This window comes from Pezoporus occidentalis, unplaced genomic scaffold (assembly GCF_034315485.1).
Source record: "Pezoporus occidentalis ecotype Australia unplaced genomic scaffold, CSIRO_AGI_Poc_V1 ctg401, whole genome shotgun sequence".
Taxonomy (NCBI): Eukaryota; Metazoa; Chordata; class Aves; order Psittaciformes; family Psittacidae; genus Pezoporus; species Pezoporus occidentalis.
The window spans coordinates 101,655-118,937 of NW_026915727.1; the positions used below are offsets into that span (position 1 = coordinate 101,655).

The window sequence follows — 17,283 nt, forward strand, 5'->3', positions numbered from 1 at the left end:
AAGCTCCTTCACATCTCAGCTTTTTCTGTGCTGAATTTTACCTTCCCCGTGTGTGGTGGAAGAGCAGTGCATTGTCAGGAGTGTGGCAACTGCTCACATTCACTGACAGCATCTACAGCCTCTTGCAGCCATGTCTAACAGAGCAGAGCCTCACAGCATCAACCACCCAGCCCTCCACTTGACACCATGGCAAGTGCCAACTGTTCCACGGCCAGCGGTTTGCTGCCTGGTACCAGAACTTGCTGGGGCTGCTTTAAATGCAGGAGCCAGGTCAGGCTGTTCCCAACAAGCTCTCTGAAATCCAGCCCCTGCCTTTAAAAGCAACAGTGGCCTCCTCTGCATGGAGCTGCCTGCTGGGTGGGGAGGAGGGGCCTGTGGGATGGTGGCACCCCACCAGCTGGGATGGGGATGGGACAGGGACAGCCAGTGAGTCCCACCAGTAAGGATACAGATGGGGACTGGGATGGAGGCAGCCAGCCATCAGCTCACCAGGGCTTTGCTGGGGTAGCTGGCCAGTGAGATCCACTCACCCCTCTGCAATGAATTAGACGTTGCTGTTTGTTGGTGGAAGTTTTGGGGCTTCAGTTGGAAGAAACCTGGTTGTGCCTCAGAACGGAAAGGAAGGGCTACAGAAACTTGCTGTTGTGAAGGCCTGAAGCAAGTGCCTGCCCTGGCTCTGTTCTGGTAATGCAGGGGCAGCCACGTGCCCCAAGGACCCTCGGCTGCTCCCGCCTGCTGCAGCACAGGCTGTGGGACAGTTAGACTCAAACGCAGATCAGTCCACCTAAATACAAGAGGTTTGGGAACAGCACATACAACGTAGCACTGTTTCTTGTGGTATTTCAATATCTTACGTACTTGGACACCTCACGAGCAGATGCTCTCTAATCTTTCACATGTGCCATCAGTGTCTTGCCCCTCCATGAAGCAGGGAAATAGCAGAGCCTGCTCCTTCTGCCCTTTGCTCGACTGCAGTCTTCTTGCAGGGATGGAAATGTGTTAGCTGTTCGCTTTCCCATGCCCCAGCCAGGTCCTGAGCCCTTTCAAGCCACCAGAAACAGGGTGAAAGTAAGTGCACGGGGCTGTTCAAGCTGCAAGTCACTAACACAGACAAGCTGCAAGTCACTTACACAGACAAGAACACAAGAGGCTCAGGTTTATTGTTTCTGGCTTGCCTGCTACTGGACACGTAGCCCAATAGGTCTTCCAAAATCTGCTTAAAGCCCCCAGTTACTTTTCCCTTTGCCTGCCACCTTGTGTGCCAAGTTTTCACAGAGGAGTTAAAATGCCCCCATGATGTGGGCTCACGTAATAGAAACAATGACAGTTCTCTCTCCCTGTGAACTGGGGACTGCTGCAACAGAGACCACTTCCTTCAGGCAGGGCCTCGCTCTACAGTGTTCGCCATCACTCCACCACACAAGGCTGGGCTCAGGATTCCTTGTTCTAAGGTTTACAAACTCACCATTTCCCCCAAGAAAACACACTATGAGTAGGGAGTGCCTTTTCCAGTGGTCCCATATAGGAACACAGAATATTGCGCTGTTTCACACCTAACACTGCATGTCAGTGGCTCACAGTGGTACCAAAGCCCATGGCTGAACACTTGACTTTCTGCCCAAGGGCTGCAGCTGAAGCTCAGTGCTGTCCACGTAGGATCCATATGTAAGTGAGGTCAGGAACTCTCAACACATGGGGCAAAAAAAAATAACATCGGCTGCTGGCCAAGGGAAGCAGAACACGAGCACAGCAGGGCTGGGGCCTGAAGCAGTGAGGGGCAGGAGAACAGCATCAACTGTGTTGCCCGCTGCACTGCCCAGGAAGGATCCTGGATGCACCCACCATGGCCAGCACAGAGCAGCACACAGCTTCTGCTCTCCTCACCTCCACTGCACGTACTGCTCTTCTGCTGACTGACATGAGGCTTGGTGTGATCTGAGAGGGCCACCTGTATTGGCACATGCTGTTCTGCAGGGCTCCTGCAGGGATTAAAAGCCTTCAAGGACAACCACCCAGTTTTCAGAGTTTCTCTGCTCTGCCAGATGACCTAAACCCAGGACTTGGAAGTGAAACGCTTCCACAGAGAGCATGGCCAAAGGTGGCAGCAAACCAGTTATTTCTGTGATAACCAACAGAGTAAGAGGTTGTTAATTCAACAGTGCTGTTACAAACCCCACAACACTCTAAGGTTTTGTTCTCTGTGCTTCTGTGGCATTAATCCTGTTCACAATTACCTTTCTTCCCAGTAAATGTCCACAAGGGTGTTACTACTTAGAACAGCAGTTTGTATCTCTTACAAAGAGCATTACAACAATTATTCAGTTTGCCATTTGCTTTCAAATGCCTTAGTCTATATCATGAGTTCAGCAAAAATACCAAGATTGGTTTCTGCATCATCTGCAGGACCTGGTTCTTCACTGTGGTCCTCTGGGGAGGTGTGTGCTTCTTGTTGCTGAATGGTCTTCCTCCTTCTCCTGCGAGTGTACACGGCGTGGCTCTTCCCCATCTCCTCAGGTGAGGTGTCTGCACTGGCGGGAGCTTCCAAAGCCACCTCCAAGCATTCGTAGAATCTAGAAGCAAACAACTGTACAGCTGTTATTTTCGTAAGTTTGCTCAGGATCTGCCCTGAGAAACTGATGCTTCTGTGCTATAACCAAAACGTGCTGCGAGAAGAAAATCTTGAACTGCAACACTGGAAGAAAAATCAGAACCATCAGCACACGTCTTGTGGACGCTCTTCGTAACATGGTGTTAGGAATCAGCCAGTGGATGTGCTCATGTGCCTTTAAGTCCCTGTTAATCTTACAGAAAGCATACGCTGGGACCAGGATAAATGTCTGGTGAATGATGGCATTAATGATCAGACAGACTGCTACTATTAGCAGTTCCTTTTAACAACTAGAGAGATCTCAAACCTATACACAATGAAATGCTTGTTTAATTCGGTATCAAGGCCATACAAAAAGAAGCTGCTCTTAGCCCATGCAGGTGTCTCTCCTTTGAGTCCTCATGCTCTTTGGCTCTTCAGCTTGTTCTCTTCCATAGCTGGAGACAAATGCAAAGAGCCAAAGCACCTGTAACCTTCCACCACCTTCCTGAATCACCAATTTGGAAACTATACAGAGGGTTTGGTGGATTAAAGTGTGTGTTGCAATCTGAGTGCTTCTGAACCAGTTACTGTTAACAGAGCCGTTACCATTAGACAAAGTAACTACTACTGGTCAGTAACAAACAGTCTGCAAACACCGGTGGTTCATGCATTTTTGCTTAAGTGGTTTAGTCGGAGCTCAGAAAGTCTACGGACATTGTATTTGAGACTTTGGGAAGCTGTCTGGTTTGGTGGTTGGTTTTGCCTTTTCACACCTGACAGACAGGACCAGCATAATCTCACAAACCTGTCAATCCTCCGGGTGTTTTCTTCCATCTTCCGATTAGCAACGTCTATCAGAAATTCCATGTATTCCTCAGAAACCATCAATTTCCCCTTGTGGCTCAAGGGAACTTCCAAGCAGTGAGTGCTCCGGACGGCCTAAACACACAGAGAAGCAGTTATGTAGAGTAAAGGGTTTTATTTTATGAAGGTCATTTAAATAATATGGGGAGTTCGTTACAGGAAAGAACCCACTTATTCACAGGATTGGTTAGTTTGCTGTCAGCCAAAGCAGAAAGGTATTTCTTTGCTATAGCACACCCTGTGACAGCTGTCTGCCACTGCCCAGTTCACATCTTGCCTTGTATAAATCCAGGTTAACAGTAATGATATGATTTGGTTACTTTCCTCACAGGGAAGTAGAAAAGTCCTTACCATCATGATTTTTCCTCCTCTGCCAACTGTAATACCAGAGTTCCTGAACCCCGAATTGACAGCCACTGAATGCTGCAGAACAAATAAATGCTTTAAACAGGTCTTGCACACTTTCACACCAAGAACTAATTATGATGGGTTGCAATGCAACTTGCTATCTCAGCATTGCAAAAACCCTTATTCAATGCCATCTCCGCGTGAGTGCAATAACAGTTACACTGACATGTTTTTAAGATCAAACCCACACAAATCGTGGCTGGTCCTCCAAGAACCACAATCACTCCTCAGTGTCTAATCTTAATCCATCAGTGCAGATGGCACATGAATGTCTCTTGGGAGCTCCACTATTTCAGCACATGAAGAGCTGGGAACCACACAGACATTGGTGCAACGCTTTTATAGCTAGAAGTGCAGCAGCACTGTAAAAGAAGCTAATCAGCTGCTTTCCACGTTAATGAAGGAACAAACCTATCAAGCATCACTCTCCAGAGTCATTCTGGGGATCAGAAGGAAAAGGTACTGCTCAATTAGTTGAAACACTGGAGCCAAAATGCACGTAGAAGCCCATCACTTTCAGCCAGCCAAAGTGACCCAGGCTCACTGGGGAAAATTTTGGAGTAATTATGTTTTCTAAAAGTCCAGCAAAATCTCTGCTAAGTCTAAAGCTGTTTTCTTCATCAGCTTGCTTTTCCTACCCTAGTTATGAAACATACAGCACATCTGGGACTGCTCTTGAGTGCTGAAGCTTATTCAGGAGCAAATACTGTTACGTTAACAGCCAGGAACAGCACAGAACAACAGTGCAAGGTTGTTATTGATGTAGTTTTACCAGAAGCTGAGCATCTTGCAGCTCTTGACACAGCACGTGAAGAACAAATGGTTCAAACTTGAGCACAACGTCACCAGTGGCTTTCTCTAGGGCTGTCATCTGGAAAAGACACCAAAACGTTTATATTAACACTGCAAGCGTGTGCTGTTACTACAGAGCAAAGAAGAAAATAACAGCTAGTCAGTGTGTGAAACAAGCACTGAAAATGCAGCAAACGAGTCCAAGAGACCAGGTTTGTTCAGCTGCTTTTGATTTCTCACTGCCTGTAATACACAGAAATGTCATGGATTTCCAGGATGCTCTTTGTTAAACTGATCAGGTTTGATAGATTCACCACAAGATAGACTCTAAAAACTTGGAAAAGTGTGTTCCCCTGTTTACTTCTTTGTACATTCAAACAAATGGATTTAATCCAGCATGGGAAGAGCAGAGCCTTACTGCAACCAGGGGAAACCTGAGCAGGGGTTACTGTGGGCTTTTACAGATTACTTTTTTAAACTGTTCTTTAAACTCAGAGACATAGAGTTTCTGGTACATTCCTCGGCTTCAGAAAGCTTCCTGGTGGTCAGCAGATTGAACTCATGGCCTAACATACTTGATCACATTTTATTCCTAGTTTAAATAGCAATGCACAGCCTGCTCTGTAAGAGTTACAAGGCTAAAAAATGAATGAGAGGTTGAAATTAGAGGCAGAAACTCACCAGACAAGGAAACAAATAAAGGAAGTAACTTCACAATCATAACATTGAAGGGATCCCTTTCAGAGCCCTCAGCTTCTGGGAACACTGAGCTGCTAGTGGCAATTCTGCCTGGGTTTGAGAGTGTGCAGGCAGCTGGGAGACATCCCACACTGGTTACTATCACAATTTCTCTACTGTTCTATGCCATCTTTATGCAGATAAATCTTAAGGCTGATATTCCTTACTTCCCCTCAGAAAGGTCACTTTAAGGGAGTTATATTACTTATTTCATTGCATGATTCTTTAATCATAAGCACTATTCCACACACACCCCCCCCATCCCTTCTTGATTGCCTTCACTTGCTTAATTCACAGCACTGAAACATTTGTTAAGTTAATCTGAGGAATTCCAGCTTCTCATTTCAGTTTTCTCATACTTTGCTGTTTTGAATAGCCTCTCTCATCTCTCTTGTAAAATGAAAACATGCAATCAAATCCTCAAGAAATATAATCAAATTCGTATGCTTTTTAAAGACAAGATGGCATAAAACTGCTAACACTCTCTCCTTTAAACATGGCAAAGTATTTAAAGGTATTTGGGCAGCATCTCCTCCATAGATGTTCTCACTTTAAGTGGAAAGCAGGTCTCTGAATGGCCAAGTTTGTCCTTTCTGTGCCAGGTTTAAGAAACGCCGCAGTGACCGCAGCTGTGCTGGAGCCGGTGGGAACCAGGAACAGCTCACATCCCACGGCGAGCGCCGTGGAGGGGTACCTGAGCCGGCCCCCGCAGCGCCTGGCAGCCAGCTGCGTTGACACAGCTCCACGGAGGAGCGCGGTCAGACGCTTGCTCACGCAGGGGCCGTGCGGTGCCTCCCCACGGCACACGGCAGCAGGACACGGGCACACGCAGCGGTGACGGTGCCCAGCACGGCAGGGACCTGCCACGGGCACCGCCATCCCGGCCCGCGTGTTCCGTGGCCCCTTCTTCCCCATGTCCAAGAACTCAGTTCCAGCCCCTGAGCAACAGTGCCCTGCATCAGCACCACCGCCAGCCGCTGCGGCTGCAGCCCGCTCACAGGCTTGTCCCCGAGACACACGTTGTACCAGAGGACACGCTGTGAGCTGTGAGCAGTGTGTGATGGGGTGAGGGGGGCTCTGCAGGGTTTCTGTCTCTGGAGCAATTCATCAGATACTCCAGGGGCAGCTTTTCAGCGAGAACACAGCTAAATCACACTGACCGAGACCTCTGTGCGCGGCACTGCCCTGAGCGGCTGCTGTACAGCACTTGCTTCCTCAGAAGGCTCATCAGTATTTTCGTAAAGGTTTTTTATTACCTCGTTGTGTCTAAACCATTAGTTTCCTGCAAACAAAATTTAATAGGGAACCACTGAAAGCAATTACCTCACAGAGCTACTTTGTCAAGTGTGAGGCTTTTTCCAAGCAGTGAGAGGATAAAAGGATAAAAAAATTCCCAAGCAAATATCCCATGTTCATATTGTTAAGGTTAATATGGGGAGTGAGGTCAAATGAGCTGACAGCCAAAAAGCACAATGCACAGCACACAGCATCCTGACTTCCCTTCTCACTTCCTAAACACTGCACTAGCAAAGATTTACTAGACATGAAAAGTAAGTGATGTATTTACTTTTGAAGTGTAGCTTCAAAATTAATCAAAGACATTTTTCTTACACTTGCAATGCATGCATTAAAAACAAAAATGTGAGGTGTCCCTGCCCATAGCAGGGGGGTTGGAACTGGATGATCTTAAGGTCCTTTCCAACCCTAACTATTCTATGATTCTATGAAAAATCCTCTACCTGCTAAGGGGCACAGGAAAACCCGGAGCGTTTCTTCTCGTAAGAGTCAGCAGTAACTGTGTCCTCCCCAGCCTGAGCTCTGCTGAGGGCTATTTCACCAAACTCTGCTCGGCTACAAGAAACACTGATGAAGGCAAATACACAGAGCAGATTTCTCCGTGCACGTGTGAGAATGCATGCATATGGCAAGGTGAGCTCTGCATTGAGAGAGAATTCTGACCTTGTAACTGCTGCTTTTTGGGACAAAGCTCAGAGATGTTTGCAGAGGCAGGATCATTCTGAAAGCACACTAAAAAGCCCCACTATATATATATATATATATATATATATATGTAAATATACATTTATTTTTTGGAAGGGGGGTGGAATTTAAAGATACTAAATTAAAAATGCAGCGTAAGAGTCATTGTTACTGTAGTTTCAGGTGTCTGTAACTTAAAGGCCATCAACACAGCAGGCCGGGCTGCAGGCAGGCTTAAATTCAAGTCAGTTTCGATGGCTTGAAGGACTTAGTTATTCCATACACAAGGAACATGCTCCCCGGCATGCTCACCTTTGCACATCTACCTTTAATGGAAACAAAGGAACTTGGTTCTTCTGGAACTGCTGAGCAGAACAGCAAAGCAAGTGTCCCTCCCTTACGGACAGTTAAAGAGGACAACACTAAATACCTGTTAATCACAACAGACCCATTCTGAAAGAGGTATTGCAATTCCTGGAGGTTCAAACTGCTGGAGAATGGGATAAAGGGCACACTATCCTGTCTCTGTCCTGCAGGAATGCTGCTGCTTGAGTAAGGTTCAACCCAGATGCTGCCTGACACAGAAATCTTGCCAGGAAAACACCCAGCTCCATACAGTGACTGCTATTTACCTGGGTATAGTTATATTTATATATAATTATATAAATATATAAATAATAATAAATATAATACATATATTTATATATAAATATATATTTACAGGGAATAAATACATTTAGCCCAGCGTGGTCTGCACTGTCAGCACTGCCCAAAGCCCAAGCAAGCATGCTACAAAAATTAAGCTTGTTTTACTTTAGGATAGGAAGGCTTTTAAATCAAACCCAGTCTGCTGTCGATACCTTGCTGGCAATCCAGCAAGGAGGGAAAACAAAGAGCGGATAAAAAGATCAGAAGTGAAAAGCACAGTGTTATACTGACAGTGATCCTCCAGGGAAGGAAGAACGCGCTTAGAAAAGAGTTACTGATGCTTACTCTGAATAAGGGCTTGGAAAAATAAGACTCACTGGATTAGAACTGGTTTTGGAAAGGCAGTCTCCTGCTACAGGAGCCACAGTAACCCCCGATTTCTTGTTGAGCGAGTGATGGGGAGATCATGTGGCTCCAGACAGTAAGAAAGTATTGAAGTTTCCTATTAGCTGCATTTATAACTATGCCAAGAATTTGGTGTTGCGTTTAAAAGCATTCTGTTCAAAGCAGGTTTTGAGTAGAACACCTGGAGAAAAGCTTATTTTGAGGTGACAGTGCAAATTCACCGTAGAACAGCAGTAACTATTTCACATGACTTGGATTGTTTCCCCACGGTTTTCCCCGGCACCGCGAGCATCACTGAATAAACACAAACGCGTCCTCTCACCACATCGTCCTTCGCGCACGTCTCGTGTGTCACCAGCAGCCACGCGCAGTTTGTCTTCTGGATCCCGCAGCTCTGCGCGTCCTGGGGACGGAGAGAAGCGACTGAGCTGGCCCGCGGGGAGCTGCGCCCGGCTCCTGTGCAGCGCAGCCCGGCCCCTTCAGAGCAACACCACCGGCGCCACACGTCCGGCTGTCAGCGTGCCCGGGGCTGCAGACCGGCCCGGGTGGGCGCCCCTCCGCGGGACCCCCGGGCTCACCGCGGCGCCGCCCTGCGCCAGGACCAGGCGGCCCGAGCAGGAGCTGGTGGTGCAGAACCGCGACCGCCCGTTGAGCAGCTGCACCACGGCGGCGGCGCGCTCGTCCAGGCCGCCCTTCCGGCTGGCGTCCGCCCGCGCCAGGCGCTGCGCCTTCCGCTGCACGAACGTCGCCATCGGCAGGGACGGGACCGGGACCGGGACCGGGATCGGAATCGGGACCGGGATCGGGATCGGGACCGGGATCGGGACCGGGATCGGGATCGGGACCGAGACCGGGACCGGGACCGAAGACCCGAACAGCCCCGCCCCGCCCCGCGAGGCCGACGGCAGCCTGCGGGGTCCAACCCGCAGCACGCGGCGGGGAGGGCGGGCGCGGCCTGCAGCTGATTGGGAGGGTTAGGGGGCGGGGTCTGGCGGCGGCGGGGCGAGGCCTTGATACGCTGGCGTATCAGAAGCGTGTCCTGGTGATGACGAAGTACCCGGGGCGGGGCTCGGCGGCGGCGGCGGGAGGCAGATCCCGCGCTGACTCCGCTCCGTGCCGGTGAGCTCCGGGAGCCGGGTGGGGCCTCTCGTACCCGGTGCTTCCCGGCTTGAGGAGAACCAGGTTCCGCTTCCGGGCCGCGCCGGGCCAGGGCTGCCGGCGGTTGCTCGGAGGCGGGGAGGCCCCGGGCAGCTCCGGGCCGCCGCGGCCGCGCTCTCTTGTGCCGCCCCTGCTGCCGGGCTCTCGCAGGCGCCCGTCTCTGTTCGCTGCGCTTCAGCCCAGGTGCCCGCGGCCCTCCCTGTCCTGGGGGCGCCTCCCGCCCCCTCGCTGCCCGCCCGGTTCCTGCCGGGGGCCCGCCTGGTGCTGCGCGTCCCGGGGAGAGGCGGCTGCGGCTCTCGAGAAGCTCCAGCGCCGCTCAGCCCCGGCCCCTGGCCCTGCTGCTCGCCCGCTCCTTCCTGCCGGGCTCTGCCGGTCGCGGCAGCCGGGGCCGCTGCAGCCTTCGCCCCGCTCCCGCCCTTCCCAGCTCCGGGGTGGGAGGGCTCCTCTCCTCTCCTCCCGGTCCTGGATCGCCCGTGCCGGGATGTGCCGCCGAGGCACTCGGGAGCCTCCGGGACGCTTGTGCTGCCGCTGCGCCTCCGACAGGCGCTGGCTTGCTCCCGGGGCTGTGGCCTTACTCATCAGTCATCGTGCAGGGTCACTTAGCAAGGCCTACAGGTCCAGTTGTTGGCCCAGCAGAACGGGAGCCTTTTCCTTTGGTTTGTTGCTACGTGCAGAAGTGACCTAAGCTTCAGGAGGTACCTCACGGTGCAGGTTCTTGTCATGTCCCCAGGGCAGTGTTAGTGTATATCCTTGTGACAGATACCCTCCCTAGCTTGAACGGGTAACCACAAATTGGAAGCCTCGCAGAAGACTCTAACAGTCAGGAGAAAGCCAACAGTGATTAAGTCAGGTGCTTTTGAAAGCTGTAATCATCGCTGGGGTAAAGCCTCCCTCTGGCTACAGACAGGAGTTCTCTAGCTGGAGTTGGCCAAAAGTGATCTCTTGGTGTCTTTGAGGTTCCTGTGTGCCTTGTGATCCTCTGCTGTGTAGCCTGTAGGATTGGATCCCTGGAGAAATTGTGTGTAACTTCTCCTGTAGCAGGAGTAACCTAATCGTGGTGTTTTGTGAGAATACTTCATGTTTGCAATTGGATAACACAGCTTCACGTGTTGGTACATGGCATCGCTGCACTGGGGCAGGCGAGGCTGTGAGCTGCACTGTGGCAAAATCCAGCTGGAGTTAAGGACTGCGATCTCAGCTATCTGCTTTTTGTTTTAATCGCCTGTGGTACCTTCTGTTTCTGACAGCTGATGAGGCGTGCTTTGTGTTGCCCTTTCATCACATGTCAGTTTAATAGGAAGCAGGAACAGTGACTGGCACATCCCTGAGCTGCTGACCCTGTCATCCAGTGTGCCAGCATGGAACAGTAAAGTGTCACAGTTTTTCCCCCAAAGCACTGTGCATCTCTGCCCATGTAATAGCAGTGCAGTGGTCACTCACAGGAGCTGCTGTAGAAAGCCTTCTGTGGATAAATTATTTGCATGTGATTTTCTTCACATCCACAAAATCCTGCAAATGGTAGAGGTCGCTTTCTGCCTTTTGCAACTTTTGAGGGAAAAAAGCCAACCAAGCAAACACTACCCTACCTACCCCCATTGAGATCAGCAGTGAGGGTTTGTTTGGCCAGGTGCTTAGCAGGTGGGGGTTGGATTTCTTTGTTTTGAAGATGCAGAATGAATTATGAAAGCAATACAATATTACTGTGTCTTTTGTTTTTTTTTCCCCAGGTACTCGGATCAGTATGGCAGCCACAAGAAATGTGATGAGAGCTGTCAGAGTTCTTGAGTTTGGTGGCCCTGAGGTGCTTAAGCTCCAGTCAGATGTTCTAATTCCTGATCCAAAAGAAAATCAGGTAATAAGAGTTCTGTGAAGTGAAGCAGTGATACAAGATGATAATGGGTACACTAAGAAGTGAATGAACTGCACACAACTTTTCATCTTGAATATGTATGGTTTGATCAGTGTATTTGTACTACCTGAGACATCACGTTTAACAAATGTGGGGGGTTGCTGCTATAGGGGCTATGTATTCCACTTAAAGGACTTCCTGAAAATAGCTTCAGTTCAGCACTGGATTTTTGCTGACTTTGTTCAAGAATTCAATTAAAATGCCATGATACTGTGCTGTGAATTGACATCCTGAATCCTTTCAATGATTGCTCAAGAAGCACCTTTTCTTTCAGGTGTTAATTAAAGTCCATGCCTGTGGGGTAAATCCTGTTGAGACTTATATTCGTTCTGGAAATTATGCCAGAAAGCCAGCTCTGCCCTACACTCCTGGCTCAGATGTGGCTGGGGTGGTGGAAGGTGTTGGGGAGCATGTGACTGCGTTCAAGGTATTTACCCATCGAGGTCTAACTCCCTGTTGCTTCGTGTATCTTCTTAGTGTGCTTGCTCCAGTTTTATTGTGTATGATCATGCAATCTGCTGAAGGGGAAAATCACCTTCATGGGCTGGTAAAAGCAAGCAGCGAGATCACGCTGGCAGCCCAGCCTGCAGGGGGAACCGGAGGGAAGTCTTCAATGCTGTAACCTCCCAGAGTTGAAAGGCCTCAGAAGAGCCTTTGCTCTGCAGTTTGTCTGCTGGCAGCAGTAATGTCAGGTGCACAAAAGTTGTGGTTCAGAACTGTTCTGTGGCATTGCAGAAGTTCACATTTTCATTGCTCTGTAAAATGGAGACCAGTGAGTGGGAAATGGTTAAAACACTTTGGTTCACTTTGTTATCCTGATGGAATCAGCAGTTTTAATCCTGATGATGCCTCTGTTTTCTTGTGAAGTATGCTTGTGCTTGAGGTAATGATTGCATATGGAATTGCAACATTCTGATCAGTGTGTGCCCCAGGCAGATCCCCTGGAAACGCTGATGGCCACGCTCACTCTGTGCGTGCTCCCAATGCTTGAGAGCCAGCTGAGCTTTGTGCACCCCTGTGCAGGTAGCTAATAAACACCAAGTGTGCACAAACCAAACCCATACCCTTCACATGCTGCCTATCACCGAGATCAGCGTCCCAAACAGGAGAGAAATCAGAGCTCAGGGGGAGAATGCTGACGTGAGAACAGCAGCAACACTGAGTTTCCTCAGAGTATATTAAGAGTGTGTCTCTCTTTCCGTGTTTAAACAAAAGCAATTGAGAAATGACTTATGTTTGTAAAAGCTTTCAAGGTTTTGCGTTTGGCACCTGTGGGCAGAATTTTTTAATGTTCAACTTCATTAAAGTTAATATTAATGAGACAGTAGGTTTTCGTGTTACACTGTAGAGGGGGTTATAATTATGATGCTTAAATGTAAGTACATGAAATGATACGGTTTGTGTTGCATGGATTGTAGGTATCCACACTTTTAAAAATCTTCTCTGTGACAAATGTAACTGGTTATTTTTAATAGGGGAGCTGTTAGAAATAGCCCAGACTTCTGTGATGTGGTTCTTAATGTGTATTAAGGAAAAAATAAGAAATGATTGATTTCTGTATTTTCTGCCCTTGTTTCTAGAAAGGTGACAGGGTTTTTACCATTGCTACGATCTCAGGAGGATACGCAGACTATGCAGTTGCTGCAGCTAATAAAGTCTTTCCTTTGTCCGATAAACTGGACTTCAGGCAAGGGGCAGCGATTGGAATACCCTACTTCACTGCTTACCGTGCTCTTTTCCAAAAGTAAGGTGTCAGATCTACTTTTGTGCATTTTACCTTGGAGTGCTTAAAATACTGAAATTCGTACTTTCATTGTCCTATGAAATGGGGGAGATGAATGAGTGGAAGATGTTTAAAATGCCAGTTCCATTTGTTATCCTGATGGAACAGTCAGGTAACTGTTACCTAGAAGCTATATTTTCCTGTTAAGTATTTCTTCTTGAGAGAACAGACCTGGAAAGGCTTCTCTGACAAGTATCATGTAACAAAGTGTGTAACTTTCAGTGCTCATTGGTTTTTTAGCTAGGGAAGATAATTCTAATTCTAAGGGAAGATAATTCTAAGGAACAATTCTAATTTTTTAATTGAACAGTGTGCTGTAGGGCAGAGCCACATCTATCCTTCATCAGGGAGTCTGCACAGCCTGAGCTGTTGCCTTAGACTAGTATAAGGAGTAAAAGCCCTTGGTGCCTGCTCAGTGAGAGCTTAGGACTGGAAACCTGGTTTGGTTTGACAGAACAGATGATTGGAACTAGTGGGGTTTGGTTTAAGATCTGTAACAGGTGAAGATCTTGCACTGATGTTCAGCACCAGCCTGTTCCCTGCATGTTGACTTTATTACTTACATTCATAAATGATGCAGCTTATTTTGCCTCCTCATTTTCCCAAAGAGGCTGATGATACCTGTTTAGCCATAACACATGTTGGAAATAATGCTGTGTGCAAGGTGGGATTTGGTGTCAGTATGTGCAGTCTGATAATGCTGGTCCTGTGCTGCAGTCACAACGCCGATATTTTCTCTTTTCCATGCAGAGGCTGTGCCAAAGCAGGGGAAAGTGTGCTCGTGCATGGTGCAAGTGGGGGAGTAAGTATTTTGAGAAGGCAAGTTATAAGAAGTGCTGCTTTCTGTCCTGAATCTGCTTTTGCCTGTGGTAGCGTGTATGGTCACATTTATATCAAGAAATGGATTAGCAAAATCAGGATTTTCTCTCAGATACACTAGCTACATCTTTCTTTGAGCAAGCCCTGTTATTCTGAAGAAGCATGAAAGTGCAGGAGTGGTTGTGTAAGGTCCCTGGCACAGAGGACACACGGGAAGCACATTGCTGCAGTCGGAAGTTGGTCTGGGAGCTTCGTAACAGGTTGTGCTCAGGTGAAATGAAGAGTAGGAAGCTGTGATTTTAACATCTGTGCAAGTGTCAGGTTTCCTGTGCAGTGTGTAATGCTGGTATCGTAGCAGGTGATTTGTATCAAGTGTATGTGGCCCAGCTGTAACAGACAGACAACATTCCACATGGATTTATAGCAAATGCTGATAGCTACTAAAAAAACCTCAGGGCTTTGCTGTGCCTCTGTAAATAGACATTTTTTTTTAAAGACTGGCTATTTTTACTATCCAAATCACTTACTATGGCAAAAAACTTGTTACTAGGCCAACTTCTTAAATGGAAGTTCCAAGTGCTGGCAGAATCTATAAAACTTCATATGCTGAGAAAAAAAGACAGATTTTTTTGAAATGATTCTCTTTTGCCCTGCCTCAGGTGGGAATAGCAGCATGTCAGATTGCCAGAGCTTGCGGTTTAAAGGTTTTGGGGACAGCAGGAACCGAGGAAGGCATGAGCATGGTCCTGCGGAATGGTGCTCACCAGGTGTTTAATCACAGAGAAGCCAACTACATCGATAAAATTAAGGTGAGCCTGTACCAGGGCTAGGTGGTGCTGTGTGTGTGCTTCTTACTAACAAAATGTGAATAGTTGCTGGCAGAAGTTTTTAAAGTAGATCTATATGGGATCTACATACACACACAGTAGTGTGCTGCCTCCTTCATGCCTGCACAACTTTTCCAGGCTGGAAGAGCTGAGTTTTCTTCCCAGGCAGTGGCATTCAGAAACTTGCATTCCATCACATTCCAGTGGGGTAGCATGTCATAATTCTGCATACCAGAGTATGCTGAAATTAAATTTAGCTGTCAGCTTTAGTGCAAAGGCTGTCTTCACAATTCAAACACTGACCCACGAAGTGTGTGTTATCTGTAGCGTACGAGATAAACAGTGGCACTCAACACTAATTGGAGGGATTTAAATAACATCTGATGTCCTGCAGGAGTACACAGGGATGGGAGGAGTTGATATAATAATAGAAATGCTCTCCAACATCAATCTTGCCACTGACCTGCAACTGCTGAACTACGGAGGAAGAGTGATGGTGAGTGGGTTTCGTCCCTGACTTCAGTTTGTGCATCACAATTCAGCAGTTACAGCTTGAACCATCTTTTAACTCATTTGTAACAGGTTGTGGGCTGTAGAGGTCCCATTGAGATAAATCCAAGAGACACTATGAGTAAGGAATCCAGCATAACTGGAGTTAGTCTTTTCCTTGCAACAGAGGTAAGAAACACTTTTGTTTCACAGCATGTTTCGTTGGCTTATTCCAACTCCTGCTTCCGGTTAAATCATGTGTAGGGATGAAAGCAGAGTCACTGTAACTGGTTTGTTCATTCCTTTACATCTAGAGTTAATCTCAGAACATCACAAAATACTTTTGGGTTATGAAATATGGTTTAACTTGCATAAATACTCAGTACTTTCCTGAAAAATAAAGACCTTGTGGTAAGCACTGTTCTGTTTCACACAGGAGGAGAAGCATGAGTGTGCAACAGCACTCCTTGATGGCATAGAAGCTGGCTGGTTGAAGCCTGTTGTAGGCTCTGAATATCCACTGGAGAAAGTGGTGAAGGCACATGAAGACATTATTCATGGTAGTGGTGCTCGGGGGAAGATGGTGCTCCTTCCATAGAGTCTTTTTCCAGTTACGCTGTAGCTGTTCCAGCAGCACCTTTGGTTACCTGATTCTCTCATGGTATATTACAAAGCATACTTTTGATGAGGTTTGCCAGTAACAGCAAATGCTACCTTCCATTAATGACATTAATGATCAGTCTATTTTCTTATTGTAATAAGCAGAGTTTCCCATACTTTAAAGTAATTTTTGTAGATTTTTTTTTTTTTTTGGCTGATGTGGAAATAATGGACCTCCTCCACTGGTGTGGCCTTGTGGGGCAGGAGAGCCTCACATCTAAGGCAGGATTTGATATCCTGCTCTCTGTGGGTCAAGCAGATAAAAGAATGTCCATAATTAACTCTATGTATATAGCTGTGACTCTGGAAATTCCTTAGCCACAAAATTTGCTCATCTTACTCATTTTTTTGTCACATAATTTACATGGAATAAAAGCTTTTACTGCCAAAATAGTTCACTTTCCAGTTCAAAAGATGGGAAAAGAACCTCTCAATACGAACTCTTTGGGAGCAGAGGCAGTTGTTGCTGCACCTGACTTCATATCTGAGGTCAAAGCGTCCCAGGTAACCCAAAGGGATGGTGACTTTGGAGCTGCATGCTAATAGCTGCTACTCTGCAGTAGCTGTCCAGCCCTGATTTGACCTTTGCCAGATTTAAAGCGCCCTGAATCCCTGGCTACAGTGCAGAGACAGAGGCTGCACGGCGTGCTCAGAAGTCATGTTGCTTCAGAACTGTATTTACATGGTTGACTTGTTCTAAATACAAATTGATTGAGGAAGGGCATTTTCTTTGCTATATTGACGGTTCTTACCTAAGATCTCATCTCAGTCTCTTCTCTGGTGGGTTTAAGCCATTCCTCCTTGTCCAAAGGAGGCTGCCTGTAGGAGGCTGGAGGGTTTCTTGCAACCCCTTTAGGCACTGGAGCTGCTCTCAGGTCTCCCCTTAAGGAGCCTTCTCTAGGCTGACCCAGCCCAGCTCTCTCAGCCTGGCTCCAGAGCAGAGGTGGCTGTTGAGTACATCAGCTTTCTCCATGTTGGTTGTCACCAGCTCTCCTGTCTTATTTACGGATGGTGGTGCATTGTCTTTAATCTTCCCTCTCTGGCCAACATATCTGTAAAGGCTCTTGTTGTTCTTTGCATCCCTCTCCAAATTCAGCTCCAGTTGTTCCTTAGCTTTTCTAATCCATCCCTACACATCTGGGCAGCATCTCCACATTCTTCCCTGGAGCTGTTCTTTGTCCAGTTTCGTGTTATTTTCTGATTTGAGATAATG

At 47.6% G+C, this 17,283-nt stretch overlaps 2 protein-coding genes across 4 annotated transcripts; one reads left to right on the forward strand and one right to left on the reverse strand.

Moving 5' to 3' along the window:
- Positions 1-1,143: 1,143 nt before the first annotated feature.
- On the reverse strand, positions 1,144-9,298 carry TYW3 (tRNA-yW synthesizing protein 3 homolog). Of its 2 annotated transcripts, none has more exons than XM_062633760.1 (6): positions 9,004-9,298; positions 8,748-8,828; positions 4,635-4,733; positions 3,806-3,877; positions 3,396-3,529; positions 1,144-2,584 (listed from the first exon to the last, which is right to left on the reverse strand). In XM_062633760.1, the coding sequence occupies exons 1-6, from the start codon at positions 9,175-9,177 to the stop codon at positions 2,356-2,358; spliced, it is 789 nt and encodes a 262-aa protein (XP_062489744.1). In that variant the 5' UTR covers positions 9,178-9,298; the 3' UTR covers positions 1,144-2,355. The 2 variants fall into 2 exon arrangements, with proteins under 2 accessions (XP_062489744.1, XP_062489745.1); XM_062633761.1 differs by having other exon boundaries at positions 1,144-2,570; positions 9,004-9,289.
- A 1,116-nt stretch (positions 9,299-10,414) lies between these two features.
- CRYZ (crystallin zeta) lies at positions 10,415-16,461 on the forward strand. 2 transcript variants are annotated; one of them, XM_062633770.1, is made up of 9 exons: positions 10,415-10,433; positions 11,311-11,435; positions 11,767-11,919; positions 13,073-13,236; positions 14,026-14,077; positions 14,754-14,903; positions 15,316-15,417; positions 15,504-15,599; positions 15,847-16,461. In XM_062633770.1, exons 2-9 carry the CDS (start codon positions 11,325-11,327, stop codon positions 16,006-16,008), a joined length of 990 nt encoding a protein of 329 aa, XP_062489754.1. In that variant the 5' UTR covers positions 10,415-10,433; positions 11,311-11,324; the 3' UTR covers positions 16,009-16,461. The 2 variants fall into 2 exon arrangements, with proteins under 2 accessions (XP_062489754.1, XP_062489753.1); XM_062633769.1 differs by lacking the exon at positions 10,415-10,433 and adding an exon at positions 10,849-10,867.
- The last annotated feature ends 822 nt before the right edge of the window (positions 16,462-17,283 follow it).

Coding starts and splice junctions, on each gene's coding strand:
- TYW3 (XM_062633760.1), bottom strand. CDS start 9,177: ATGGCGACGTTCGTGCAGCGGAAGGCGCAGCGCCTGGCGCGGGCGGAC. Junction 4,734..8,747: donor CGTGCGCGAAGGACGATGTG/GTGAGAGGACGC, acceptor TGTCTTTTCCAG/ATGACAGCCCTAGAGAAAGC. Junction 3,878..4,634: donor TGCAAGATGCTCAGCTTCTG/GTAAAACTACAT, acceptor TTTGTTCTGCAG/CATTCAGTGGCTGTCAATTC.
- CRYZ (XM_062633770.1), top strand. CDS start 11,325: ATGGCAGCCACAAGAAATGTGATGAGAGCTGTCAGAGTTCTTGAGTTT. Junction 13,237..14,025: donor TACCGTGCTCTTTTCCAAAA/GTAAGGTGTCAG, acceptor TTTTCCATGCAG/AGGCTGTGCCAAAGCAGGGG. Junction 14,904..15,315: donor ACTACATCGATAAAATTAAG/GTGAGCCTGTAC, acceptor GATGTCCTGCAG/GAGTACACAGGGATGGGAGG.